The 14250-nt window shown below is 39.6% G+C and overlaps 2 protein-coding genes across 2 annotated transcripts in view; both read right to left on the bottom strand.

Annotated features, from left to right (window-relative positions):
• Positions 1–3745, bottom strand: part of LOC111330748 (uncharacterized) — an 11694-nt gene extending 7949 nt beyond the window's left edge. The window contains exons 1-3 of the mRNA XM_088731428.1: positions 3716–3745; positions 2384–2467; positions 210–319 (exon numbers count right to left, since the gene is read on the bottom strand). Of these exons, the coding sequence (XP_088587554.1) occupies positions 210–319; positions 2384–2467; positions 3716–3745 (224 nt within the window). The remainder of the gene's footprint in view (positions 1–209; positions 320–2383; positions 2468–3715) is intronic.
• A 768-nt stretch (positions 3746–4513) lies between these two features.
• On the bottom strand, positions 4514–10903 carry LOC111330744 (uncharacterized). Its single transcript, XM_088729681.1, has 6 exons — positions 10770–10903; positions 7684–9761; positions 7158–7285; positions 6766–6886; positions 6531–6613; positions 4514–5652 (listed from the first exon to the last, which is right to left on the bottom strand). The coding sequence occupies exons 2-6, from the start codon at positions 9727–9729 to the stop codon at positions 5601–5603; spliced, it is 2430 nt and encodes an 809-aa protein (XP_088585807.1). The 5' UTR covers positions 9730–9761; positions 10770–10903; the 3' UTR covers positions 4514–5600.
• Positions 10904–14250: the final 3347 nt, after the last annotated feature.

The following is a 14250-nucleotide window of genomic DNA, read 5'->3' as shown; positions in this document are numbered from 1 at the left end:
GTTAAATGCTCGCAAACTATCTACGTAGCTCACAAGACAGCGCATTGTAAAAACGATAAGAAGCTAACTTCAATTTTGTCTCCATCCGCAGCTGGCCAGAATGTACAGATAAGTACAACTTCTACAAGCTTACAAACGTTTCCCGCTAGGTCTCAGTGTATTTTGAGTCGACTGAAAAACGACCTACCGGCAGATTTCACACTTCTCACCGGCAGTGAAAGGGGTTCTTGTCAACTCCCGTAATATGCTTACACTTTGAGCAGAAATATTCTAACAATTTAACGCCATAACGTCTGCAGGTTTGACTCCCTTCATTTATCTACAATATAGAGAAGAATAATCAGTCTTTTTTTAAAAAACTGTAAGTATTTCCCTACAAGTTCTTGCATGAAAAACTTTTGAAAATGTTGCCAAGAATTTGTTCATCTTCTACCCATTTAACTAAACATTGTGCGCAACAAATGCGTCATAAGCAATATCTGTAGCAATTTCTGTGGAGGCGTGACCTAACCCGTTGCTCATTGCAGCCAATTTCTCTCGTTTCAACTGATTGACGAAAATAAACCGGCATTGGTTTGGGTTTTTTTTATTATTGCGTGATCGATCTAGAAAACTGGCACCACCATCTGGCTCAATTAGTAGAGACCTGGGAAGAACTGTTTTCCCGCGCTTGATGCTGATTATATCAAATCAATTTATCTGCTCATTGGTTTTCTGTAATTGTTTCGTCGATCTGATTGATCTTCATGTTTAAAAGGAATTTGGTTTTTAGCGTCGCTCATGGCAAAGACCTCCGACTGATCTTGGTTACTGATCAATCTGAGGTTAGATGTAACGTCAGGTATTTTGGGACAAAATTGTGCTTTTAGAATTTTGTTTCTCTAAGCTATTTCAGTACGACAGGATTCCAAATATGCAAAAGATACTAACATCTTCTTCCAGTCGCGTCCGCAATTTCCGCACTTGACATGTGTCGCATGATGTGCCTTCTTATCATCAGCAGGGCATATCCCCGATAAATTGTGACAGCGGTGACACGGATAAAAAACACCGCAACGTGGAAAGTTGACACTACATCTCCGCTGGTAATGTTCACACTTCCATAGTGGAGCCTCCTGAATTGGTTGGATCCCTTCTACTATTCTCTCTTCTGTCTCCCTTGTTTCTCCTTCTCTTCCCCCCCTCCAATTCTCTCTCCGTTCTGTGTTTCACTTTTCAAATTTTAACTGCTCGCAATTGACAAAGTAAAAATTTCATTTCAATCACTATAGACCTTTCCGTAGCCAGGACGTTTTTTGAACGCGTTTTCCTGTCAGAAAGCAGGGAAAGGTAACGAAAAAGTGAATTCTTCGGAAAAACTTATTTTGCTTTGGCTATTGCCATTATCGACCCAAATGATTCTCTCATTAGAAAAATTTATATGGAGAATATGGGGATTGACAAGGAACAATGAAAACCGAAAGCTTCTAACCTTCTACCCATAGTGATTCGAAAAATCAGAAAATGAGGTTCAAGCAAGAAGCCTGTAGTTTAAGAGGGTGTAGAATAGGCGAGACGGTGAACGCGCGAGTTAGTGATGGCGGTTTCATCAGAAGTTCTAAGACTACGACGCAAGTCGGTCACAACGAGTTTTCGTTCCATAAATATCTAGACTACGTGCATTCCCTCCTTTTCGGCGAAATCCGTCGCGCGACTCGAAAAAATCCATAAAATAAAATTACGTCAGCGCGCCGCGGAAAGCCATACCGTTAGACTTAATCACCTACCTTTCGAGCGCCTGACTCATAGAGCTCAAGTGGTACGCAAGTCACAAGTATAAGTAAAGCTTACCCGGGTGCGCAAACGTAAATTGTTTTTATGGAATCTTTCGACTTAGCCGAAAAGGAGGGACTACTCGTAGTCTAGACGTTCTCGAAACGAAAAGTCCTTGTGACCGACTTGTGTCAAGTCAAACAGTAGCAGCAGGTATTTGAACAGGTTTACAGGAGGAAGGAAAACAGAAAAGGAAAATCAGGATTCTCCCGAAAAGAAGAAGAGAAAAAAAAAAACAAATAAAAACAGAAATCATGAGACAGGCTTAGAAAAGCTGAAATGAAGATTAGACTCCCTCAAAATTTTGCCAGAATCGAGGTACTATTTCTTCAGTCAAGGAAAATGAAACTAATTGAATTGAAAATTGAAACAATATAAAACTTCATACGTCTGTGAAAATGGTCGCTCGGTACGGATTATTCTGTAGTTTCCCTTATTAGCAAAGTGTGGCGAAATTTGCATCATCTATCATATAATTCGATGAAGACTACTGCAGATAAAGTCAGTCGCCAATCGTCATCTGTAATCAGTAGTGTAAAATAATCATAAACGCTAATGTAATTTTTCCTACCTTGCAACGCTCTAGTGATTCTTTTTTTCGTAGTGCTCCCCCAAGCTCCCAAGAATATTCCCTCACAAGTGAGAGTTGGAATGGCTGAATTCAAACAGGTTTGGTATCTTTCATGAATGACTGATCACAATCATTTCGCTTTTGTACCTATGCATAAAAAAGAAAGGAATTGATTGATTGACGATTGGTTTACTGATGATGGGAAACTCCTATTGTTATGAAATCACTCAAAATCCCAACGAAAAGGGAAAAAAAGCAAGACTAATCCGTGTTTATTGTACCAGTTAGCACCTCTTGTCAACAAAACAACGAATGAACCAGAAAGAAGAGTTGTCTATTTGATCTAAATCTTATAACCTCAAGTAATTGGAAAACATCCCACCAACGATATTTTACAGGCCTCTGAGCTCCGAAATATAAAGTCTATCATTTTTCAGCTCCAAAGTAATTGAAAACCCCCTCTCAGTCCCCTAACTTTTTATGAAGAGAATACAATTTATACAGCGATGTCTAAAATAATCAAAGCAATCAGATACAAAGACAAATTAAAGCCTCCCTCGACTTGAATTGATCAGTTTCGTTTCCTAACGAGGTAATGTAGTTGTATTTACTTTGAGTTCTCATTGGCTACTGTGATACTTTCCTACGCTCTGATGGTTTTTATGATTAATTTGGTTTGGTTCTTGCGCCAAGAGAAATTGAAATAACGGGACACCCAACAGAAATATGTTGCGTAGAACACGGTCATATCATGTTCAGTGCAGGATAAATTCATAGTACATACTATTTCTTTTCAAAAGTTTATTCCGTATTCAGTTATGATCCAACTGTGCTTCGTAGAGTACAAATAACGCCCAAAACGAGTACAAATATCGCGCTGTATTTGTATTTCAGAGAACTAGTCAGACAGGTTTTCTCCCATCGCGCAAGCGATGAATTAGATTGAAGTTAAGAAACAAAAATGACGGACAATTTAATATATTTTTCTGCAGTTAATTTTTTATGTCCCCCCTTTACACCCTGTTGGCGAAGACTGATCTCCCCCCCTTCTTTCCTCAGTCGATGCGATCCACCCCAAAATCCTCTTACTCCTCCCCCCCTTGCTTGGCGATACTTGAAATAATGACTGGCCCTAAGAAATACAAATCACGGTGTGTCATACGATGGTGCACTACACAAACTTTGATTTAACTAACGGGTCACCAAGACACTTTTTTGCACCACACAGTGCAACGTTCTGTAATATTTCAAATTCGCGCGTGGCCTTACTTGCAGAAGGTTAAAAGAAGGACACGGCCCAGTTTAGTATTTTATGTAGTCACGGCGCCTCACCTTTGTTTTACATTCACTTCCTTTGTACATTGTTTTCCATTTTCAGTTATTCCGTGTATATTTGTTATTTTATCAGGTTTGCCAGTCATTTAGGTTACGTCACATTTCATATTTTCGTGTTCATTTTTATGCATTGTCTTTATTGTTTGGTATAGCTTCTTCTGCCGTTGTTTTCTTGTCGCCGTTGTCATTATGTTTAAGTCGTCGTAGTCGCCACATAATCTTGTAAGTTTCGTTATTTTGTCCGTCATTTTGCCTGTTTTATTTGTATTTCGTTTTGCTTTCCTGTTCTGTATATTAAACTTGTTTATGTATATTGGCTTTTAGCGAATCGCGAGTAAATAGTGCGAATTTCGGATTTGTGGATTTCGACTACATTTTACAGTCGCGTAGATGTTACCTCTCATAGCCACATGTCTACAAAATAGCCATAGCTCTTGCATTTCACCATTTTTACCATCTCACTTTTTACCAAAGTCAATGTAGGCTTCCGTTTGGACGTGCAGCCGAACAAAAGTACGGATTAAGAAGCTTAGTTGACATAGGTAGCCGATTATTGAGAAAAATTCTGCTATCTTGTAACTCAACTGAGCTAAAAGATTGAAGGCGATTGTTATTACTAAAGATACTTTATCTGTCGCGGCCGACACATGCAAAGAAAATATCGACGACAACTAAGTTTCGCAAGTGAAGACGCACAATGAATCTAGGATATCTTTTATGGACAAGCATTAGATTGTTTTATTGAACAAAGCCGAGGCGTCCAAGTACTTATCGTTAATTGAATCATAAAAACAGTAAGAAAGAAGCTATGTTTAATTCTAACATACAAACTAACATTCCAAACATTCCGATACAATGACATACGTTATACTAAGACCAAAAAACAAACGCGACAAAAGTTATGTATTCAAAAGAATAAACGAGAAACGCTTAAAAACGAATTCTCACGTAAACTAATAGCCAAGTGGGAAATCATGTAGCGTTCCAACGTAATGGGAACAACGTCAGCCAATTGTCACCAGGTTGTTAAAAAGTGCAATGAAAAGAAACTAGTGCATAACTGGGCGAAACTAACAAAAGGCTAAATATTTAGAAAAGTACAATGAAAAGGAACATAAGCACTCACACAATTATAACGGTCCCGCTTGTACGAATTTTCGACCAGACTAACTCAGATAAGGTGGGAAAACGCTATTACGATAAACATGACTTATCGCTCGCCCAAGCAAAGACAAAAAAAAATGGTTTTGGGTGAAACTTAAATGATAGCGTCCCTGATGGACAAACAAAAACGTTGTTTTTTCGGTTTAACATGATACAACTCGAATTAAACTTGTTGTGAATCAATGTCCGATTATAAAGGCGTAGCAGCCGTAACATTATCAGTTATTGTACATGAGCCGTTGCCATTCCCACTAATACATGAGTCGTTTTCATAGCCCACCACTTTTTAGTTCCGTTGAGTGACAAGAGAGAAGAATGTTGCTTAATAATCAGTTACTCATGTCGACTTGTGACCTATCATTGGTCAACTTTAATTTAGCCATTCATCTCTTTTTGCCTTCCAGCAGTTATGAGCAGTTTCATTTGTTTATTATTTTTGTTATCTTGTAAGTGTACCTTAACTTTCTGATGCGTTTGAAACCTGGTACTAACTAATGCTCTACGTTCAGTTTCCTGTTAGCACTGATTCCAAATTGATTGCAAAAGAATTAAAGAGTTTTTCTCCTTATATTCAACTCCTAAGCATCAGATAAAACGTTAGCAAGCGCTGCAAAGTACACATTTCTTGATGTTAATGGTTTAAGCACTCGCTAATGAAGAATTCTAACTTGTATTCACCATCTTGGCTTAGATCCCTCTGTTTCGAGAGTCTGAGAAGTTACTGCTGGAGTTGACCATACAGAGGGTGGCGGCATATTGGGCAATTACGTCTAAAAGCAAAAGAAAAAACTGTCAGATATCTATTCCGTATATGTTATTAGAGCGCCTTTTGATAAAGATTCCAAAAACTAAAACCAAAAAATCGGAAAAAAGACAATTTCATAAGGAGCCAAAGAGAAATCAGAGGAAAAACAAGTAAACCTCTTCAAAGGCGGGAAAAGAAAGGGTGATCAAGTCGCAAAGAGAAATCAGAGGAAAAACAAGTAAACCTCTTCAAAGGCGGGAAAAGAAAGGGTGATCAAGTCGCGAATGAGTCTAGTTTTGCAGCTGATTGGATGAGAGGCTGGCCAGGGTTTTCTAGGCCAATCACAGGACGAAATGAAGAAAAAAAACCAATGTAATTCCAGATTACTTTTGAAACTCGATTAAGATCGTACTCAAATTTCTTGGAGCGCGGGAAAACGTGTGTGACCAAATCGCAATTGATATTAGTTTGCACTTGGATTGGTAAAAAGGCTGCCAAACGTTTTCAAGGACAGTAAGCAAAACAATTGCGGGTTGGACGCTCAATCACAATTTTCCTTAAGTTATTGTACATCATTACTTGGTATTGTGCTGAACCTTTTTCACCCGTAGAATGTAAGTTAGATTTTTACATCCCAGAGGAGAGTTTTCGTGGGACCAATAAAGAGAAGCTTATACTTCGATTGGTAATTTTGGAAACGGTTAAACGATGACAGCATCGTTTCTTCCCGAAGGATTGACGTAGTTATCCCTTTTCAGTCAGATTTTCGGAAAAACCTTTATGGATAATACAATCGGTCACATATCGTTATTACCCTTATTCTATAGTTCATACTTACTGTTGGACATTTACATCCTTTAAAGGTCACGAACAGTTTTTATAGACTACTTTAAGCATACTTACACGCCATTCTGTATCATTGCAATGGCACATTCTCTGTGAACCTTGTGAGAGCATGGCAAGATCTGACATCCGCTGAACGCGTCCTGAAATAACGAGTGAAATAAAAAGTGTCAATAACATTCCAACAAAAACATGTGTCTCTAGCGGCTGTGAGGTTGCTCAGTTTCACTAAAATGCGTAAATCAGTGGACCGGTGTTTGAAGCACTGAAAGCATAAAAAGTGAGCTATGATTACCTCCAAACAGATGCAACACTCGTCATGCCCTGAATTCGGCCGACATTTGTGTTTTCCTTCCAGTCGCTTGTCCAGGCAAACATTGCACACATCGCAGTGAAAAGATCTGTCCTTGTAAATGCTAAAGGAAAAAAAATGGGGGAAAAATTCACCCAAAATGCAGAGTAGGCCCATTACACCAACAACGTTATTCCATTCGGATTTGCCTCCTAAAATTAAATGCTCGCAAACTATCTAAGTAGCTCACAAGAGGACAGCGCATTGTAAAAACGATAAGAAGCTAACTTCAATTTTGTCTCCATCCGCAGCTGACTAGAATTTACAGATAAGTACAACTTCTACAAACTTACAAACGTTTCTGTATATTTTAAATCGACTGAAAAACGACCTACCGGCAGATTTCACACTTCTCGCAGTGAAAGGGGTTCTTGTCAACTCCCGTAAAATGCTTACACTTTGGGCAGAAATATTCTGACAATTTTACTCCACAACGTCTGCAGGTTTGACTCCCTTCATTTATCTACAATATATATATATAGAATAAGCAGTATTTTTAAAGAAAAGTGTAAGTGTTCTTGCTAGAAAAACTTTTGAGAATGCTGCCAAGAATTTGTTCATCTCTCTACACATTTAACTAAACATTGTGCATAATAAATGCATCACAAGCAATATCTGTAGTTCGTCGTAATTGTTTCCTTGATCTGGTTGATCTTCATGTTGAAAAGGAATTTGGTTTTTATCGTCGCTCATGGCAAAGACCTTCTACTGATCTTGATTTTCTGATCAACCTGAGGTTAGATGTAACTTACTCCCATGGGATTTTAACGTCAGGTATTTTGGGACAAAATTGTGCTTTTAGAATTTTGTTTCTCTAAGCTACTTCAGTACGACAGGATACCAAATATACCAGATACTAACCTCTTCTTCGCGTCCGCAATTTCCGCATTTGACATGTGTCGCATGATGTGCCTTCTTATCATCAGCAGGACATGTCCCCGATAAATTGTGACAGCGGTGGCACGGATAAAACGCTCCGCAACATGGAAACTTGACACTACATCTCCGCTGGTAATGTTCACACTGCCATAGCGGAGTCTCCTGAATTGGTTGGTTCCCTTCTACTATTATTTCTTCTGTCTCCCTTGTTTCTCCTTCTCTTCGCCAACCCAATTCTCTCTCCATTCCTTCTCTGTTTTCTCTTTCTCTAATTTCTCCATCCTCTCTCTCTCTCGTTCCTCTTTGTTCTCTTTCTCTTATTTCTCTCAGTTCCCTCTCTCTCGTTTCTCTCTCTTCTCTTTCTCTCAGTTCCCTCTCTCTCGTTTCTCTCTCTTCTCTTTCTCTCATTTCTCTCAGTCCCCTCTCTCTCGTTTCTCTCTCTTCTCTTTCTCTTGTTTCTCTCTGTTCCCTCTCTCTCCTTTCTTTCTCCTCTTGTTCTCTCATTTCTCTTTCTTCTCTCTCTTTTCCTTCTCTTGCCTCTCTTTGCCTCGTTTCCCTTATCTCCTTATGTCTTTGCGCTGCTTCTCTCTGCCTTTTGGTCCGTTCTTCTCGCTCTTTAAGAACTCTATCGATTTCAGCCACTTGTTGTTCAAGAGAAACCAGTAAAGGATCCCTAAGCGATAGTGACGCAAATGAACCCTCCTGATGACCACTGAAAAGGTCATGGTTCCGTAATCTCTCTTCCTGTCTCTCTGAATCACCCAGATCTGATGAGTTTAAGCCACCTTTTTCTTGGGTATCTCTATACCCTCTATTAAACACAATATTGGTGGAAGTAACTAGAGGGAAACTTTCAGACATCGAACTTAAAGAGTATTGCGAAGTCGTGGTCGGAACATTTATCCTGGAATTTGGTATGGTAACCGCTGGATATCTCACAGCGGGCGCCAGAGGACTGACTCCGAGTGAAGGTGATGTTGTCTGAGTCCCATTCCCTGCAGGAAAGTCACCAAAACTTGAAAAGCTCGTTTGGCTGAAGCCACTGGCGTAGGGGAACTGTCCCGCCATTGGTATCACAGGTTGGTAATTTGCCAGCATTGGATCTCCGTACCGTGGACCCAACCCCCTGGGTTGTGCGTCCTCGAGCATCAACCAACATCTTTGTGGAGCCGGCGAACGGGGGACACTCCAGTGTGGAGGGGACCTGCTATTACCGGTTACAGAATGTTGGGTCCAACCGTTTGAATAACTGTTGCGCATGTCGTAACTTTCTGTAAACAAACTTTGCGGAAGACTCGGATCTGTAGAGTGCCGGGCAAGAAAAGTTTGACAAATACCAGTTGTCTCCAATGATGGTATCTTCCCATCGTGATAGTTTGTTTCAAATGTGTTGAACATCGTTGGATTCTGAAGAAGATTCTTTGGTCTTGCTCCTTGACTTTTAGCTTCACCGTTTCTTTCCACTAAAAACTCGACATTATTTCCTATTTCATAACTGCTAGTTTTCTGCACGTCTGTAGCTTTTTTCTTGTCACTTCTGGTGATGGAATTTTCACAAGAAGTGTCAGTATTGCTGTTGATACTGTTGCTACTGGCTAGGCTACCATCATTGTTCTCAGCACAAGAGTTACCCGTGTCCTCGTCAATGGTGTCAATCAGAGATTCCGCTGTTTCTTCTGACCCTACAGACGTTTCGTCTGCATTTGGACATAGGGGAGCTTGAACTGTGCAACTCTTGGCAAAAAAGCCAAAGTTGTTGGCAAAGTCGTCGTGGTTATCGTCATCACCAAAAAAATCGTCATTGTCATTAGAACTGTTAACGCAATTATTGGCGTCCTTAATTCCGTGTTTGTTTTCGTCTTCAGAGTTACTTTTTTGGCTATCGCTATGGTGACTTGCGCTCCCGTTAAGATGATTATGTAGTTCCATCTTTTCCGCTCCACTAGTGTGATGATCTAAGGGTAATTTCGAATATTTCGAGTTCAGTCGGGGGCTAGACTGGTTCGGTCCCTCGTGTGCATTTTCCATGCTGTTTCGCTGAATTTTAGTTGCAACAGCTCCTGAGGAAAGTTCAAATAGTAAAGGCATGTTAGCCGGGTTAAATTCAAACACATTTCTTATTGCTGAGAAAATCTAAAGGTGGGATACCAGAGGGTCCCCTATAACCTTTATAAAACTCAGTCACGTAAAAACGTTTGGCCTTCTCACGCATGACGAATAATATCCAAAATTCTTTCATGTTCACGCGAAACTTGAGAGGGTCACGTTTCACATAGAAACAAAAAAAAAAAAAAAAAAAATTCACGAATTCTTTTTTTGCTTTTTTCTAGTGTTGACCAGTCAGAAGTGAGAAAAGATGACCTTATGGCTTGTCTTACTTGTTCAAGGACCATTAGTGGTCTCTGTTATGACTGTTATCGATTCATGTAAAGCTGATGTCCTGTCTAAAACAACAGGATTGCTGGAAATTCATCACGCAAAACGAAATGATTCACGTTCACGAATCATGTTCAATTCGGTTCTTCATTCACGAGCTCGAGTCACGTTTGAATAAAAGACTCACGTGGACACGAAAAGATTTTGTCACCTTTAATCACGATTACATAGAATAATGATAATTTTTTACTTATAGTGCGCAAAATACGTGTGGATATGATCCAGTGCTAATTCACGAATAAAGAAAAACTTAAATGACGATTCACGAGAAAAAAGTCGCCCAAGCACGCTTCAAGTAAAAAAGTATAGGGGACCTTCATACCACGGGAAACAGGTGAGAAATTAAGGACAGAAGGCTAAATATACGAAGGATAATGGGCAGATTTGTCCACGGTAAAATAAAAGGGGCCTACCCACGAAAGTCCACACTCAAGATAATAATTCACGAAAACACGGCTTTGCGGTCTTATTTAACTGATGGAACTCCGGACACTGTAGTGCCCTTCTTGAAGTAGTGGTATTGCGAACTGGGAAAGGTTTGAAGATGATATTTGAGCCGCCTTTGAATTAAATTTTCAGTATGTGTCTCTACGCAGAAACTCAGAGCGAAATGAAAAGGCAGGAATCCCTACCATATCTTCTTTGGTTTCTTTGTTTTCGTCGCTCGTCGGAAAGCCGGTAATTTGCAACTCTGAGACTTCTTTCAGCAAGGTCACGCTCAAATAGAAGATGGCCGTACTCTCTTTTAGGCAGATGGCAGTAGCTTTCTTCATCGATAAGTTTCTCTCCAGACCATGAAGACTCACCAGGAGGCGAGTTTCTGGGGAAACTTTCAGCTTCGTTTGGATCCAGTGGGCCAACAACAGTCGAGTTTCTCCGTGTTGCTGCTGGTTTTGTTTGAATGATTCTATTGTTTGTTTCGTAATATCGCGTGGAATGTCACTGCGTAAGAGAGAATGAACGATAGACTGAGGTGAAAAAAACGTTTCACAAATGTGAGTCTAATGTTCTTCAAGTTTCCTACGCTTTGTTATAAATTCTCGTGTACATAGACAGGCTAAGGAACTCCCAATATTTCTACAGATGTCTGCATGATTTAAGTGGCCATAACTGACACGTTTTTACGAGCTTTGTTACTTAAAAAGTGCTCAGGATTTCGAAGATTAAAAAAACGTTGTTTCTTTTTTTCATTATGATGGTAATAAGTAATAACAACTTGAGCTGAATTTGACTCATAGAGACAAAAACAAGTGTTTTATCGTTGCATGGATAAAACTGAACTCAGCGCAGGTGAAGATGATCCCTGACTGTGCCTTTAACCTATGGACTTGTCTAATCTCGTAACCAGATCCCAGCCATGTAACTGAAATACCGCTTGGCCGTGGAAGGCCTGGGACTGGTCATTATTTACCTCCTGAGGGAGGGGGGGGACGAAGGGTTTTTGTTGTGTCACGATTTAATTTACCTGATCCCCCATAAGGCTCTATGATAATCCTATGTTCCTCCTCTCCCTGGTAATTAATTGGCAGTAAATAATTTACAGCCCCCCCGATAAGCCCCCCCCCACCCCCTCTCCCCTTATACTCTTTTGGCGACGAATGACCTCTCCCGGTATATCCATGCAAGAAAACCAGAGAGGTGAACAAACTAAACAGAAATTTCTCAAATTTACGGCGTTCGCGTCCTTGTTCGCTTATGTCATAGTTCCCAAATCCAGAAGTCTATTCCATATTCCAACAATTAATTAAGAGGTGTCACGCTGAGATGGCACTGATGAACATACATGATAAATAGGGCTATGAAATCATCTGTTAGTTATTCAAAAAGTGCGCAACTTTCAAAAAGTAACAAAGCTGTACAGCTAATATGATTACTCAACACTGCGTTAAAAAAAATAAATAAAAGTTACATGGTTTAACCGAATGAAAGGATTGAAATTTACAGCGAGCAACGAGTTCGCTCGATAATCGATCAGCAGCATGATAAAATATAAATAAACCTCAGAGCACTTTCTCGGTCGACAAGACATCCAATTTTTTTTCTTTTTTATGGAAGTCTGAGAAACTATGAATTAAGTCAAGGATTTAACAACTCTAAAACTTGAGAAAAAGTTCTCGAAATTCTGGTAACTCCAACAATAATGGGAACAGTTACGAGATTGTGGGTCAAAAAGGACATGGATGTAACACGACTTACTGATACTTTCCCTGCACGCTCCTGAGAACCACAAGTAAGTTATGACCTTGATGACTCTGCAAGTCACTAAAAAACGGTTGTTTCATCATGCAGTATTTTTGTTGATGTAGTATGGCGTTGACATAATTATCCCGTGACTGAGCTGATTCCCACGTGGATGTAAATTACTCGTCACATGATGGTAAGATTATTTTGGAAATTACGATTGACAGAGAGGGAACATAATACATGGCGACGTTTTAACTGGTTTTAAAAACGTTTTCATGATACCCCTGGTTTTAAAAACGTTTTCATGATACCCCGCAGGTCGATATGTGCATTCAATGCCCTAAAGCTTCCGGACTATTCCAGAGGCCTATGGAGACTTAGGCGAATGTTCGCAGACACAGGATACTACAAGAAACGCTTGCAATGTTTGACGCGGATTTATAACCAATCGAACAAATATTTCAAATAAGTTTTTCTTACTGAGTCCCAGCTCGAAACTGGGCAGTCCGGCTATAAGAATGACGTGAACGATAGCTTCGCGTATTTGTGATTGATGAACGCGAAATGGCGTGACACTAACCTCGTTCCCAGGTTGGCGTTAACACTTGTTAGTTTGTCTACGTCTCGCAGATGTTCAAAACATTTTCCGAACAGCAAAATCAGTGATACATTTGAGGTTTCCACGTGGCTCAGAAACGTGTTCTTCTGCTTTATATGGCATTTCCCAAGGATAATCACAGGCGTCTCCCACTTATTCGCGGGATTAAAATATAATGGCATGAGTAGGTGACTAATTATAAAGCTACATGCCCCATGTCAGGCGTGGGGTAATGCCCTCCTCGCCCATCAGCCACCTCCTTCGAAGGAGCTTTTTTTACTCTCCAACCCAACACCCCAGACTACAACTCCTTTTTTTGTTACTTGTTTGGTTTTGGTTAATTCATCACAATACTGATATGCATGAAAAATTACACTCTTGACTGGCTGAAAGCAGCTAGGTGCCTTTTTCATGTATCACTAGTACAAAAGTAATAACTCAAGTACAAATCTAAACTACTGGTCGGCTCAGCAACAATAAATCACACTAGAAACCAATCAGAGTGATATGAAGTGGGTTATGCTGATTGATACACAGAGTGGCTGACCAAAATAAACAAACGCTCGGATATTTTTATGTATATTGATAAACAATAACAAAATTGCATTCCCGAGTAAGATTTCAGCTGAAGGACAAATTTTGCGGATAGCATGTCAGGTTGACCATTAATGACATGATGATGTCAAGTTCACCTATTCATTTCATGTCTCCACATAGCTTGAATTTGGGAAACACTGGCACGAAATGACTCAATAATAACAATATCAATAATAAGAAAACTCGCAAGATTCTGGTGCTTTAAATCATACGATACCATCATGTGCTTGCCTGTCCATTGAACTCTGTTGTGTTTAAGTTATGTCTCTGATTATTGTTCCTGAAATCTATTATGGTGCATGACACTATCTCTATTGAACTTTCTGTTAAATAAAACCCCCAGGTCAATTGAAAATCTTATTGGGTTAAAAATTATTAGCAATGTTAAAGTAATGTTATTTCAGAGTACTACTCAACATATGATTCATTAAAATAATGCCTGTGTTCAGATCTTGTTAGGCACCTATCTTTTCCCCTAAATTCTTCCATTTACAACCCCATATCCCCCTTCCGCGACTTAATTTTTCTGTGTTCTTTTATTGAAAACATGGTCCCACAAAACCCAAATACAATAATTATAATAAATGATTTGCTCTCAACCAACTGAGAATAGAACTTTGTGCCCAAATGGACAAAGAAACCTAAACATACATTAAGACCAAATCAAGCTCCCAATGGCTCCTAGTGTAGATTAAATCATTTCCCAAATATCCTGGCCCTTCTGGAAAGTTTTT

Source organism: Stylophora pistillata, chromosome 8 (genome assembly GCF_964205215.1).
Source record: "Stylophora pistillata chromosome 8, jaStyPist1.2, whole genome shotgun sequence".
In the NCBI taxonomy this organism is placed as follows: domain Eukaryota; kingdom Metazoa; phylum Cnidaria; class Anthozoa; order Scleractinia; family Pocilloporidae; genus Stylophora; species Stylophora pistillata.
This window is presented reverse-complemented; position numbering and strand designations above follow the sequence as displayed.

Coding starts and splice junctions, on each gene's coding strand:
- LOC111330744 (XM_088729681.1), bottom strand. CDS start 9,729: ATGGAAAATGCACACGAGGGACCGAACCAGTCTAGCCCCCGACTGAAC. Junction 6,887..7,157: donor GAGAAGTGTGAAATCTGCCG/GTAGGTCGTTTT, acceptor TTTTTCCTTTAG/CATTTACAAGGACAGATCTT. Junction 6,614..6,765: donor AGTGTTGCATCTGTTTGGAG/GTAATCATAGCT, acceptor TCGTTATTTCAG/GACGCGTTCAGCGGATGTCA.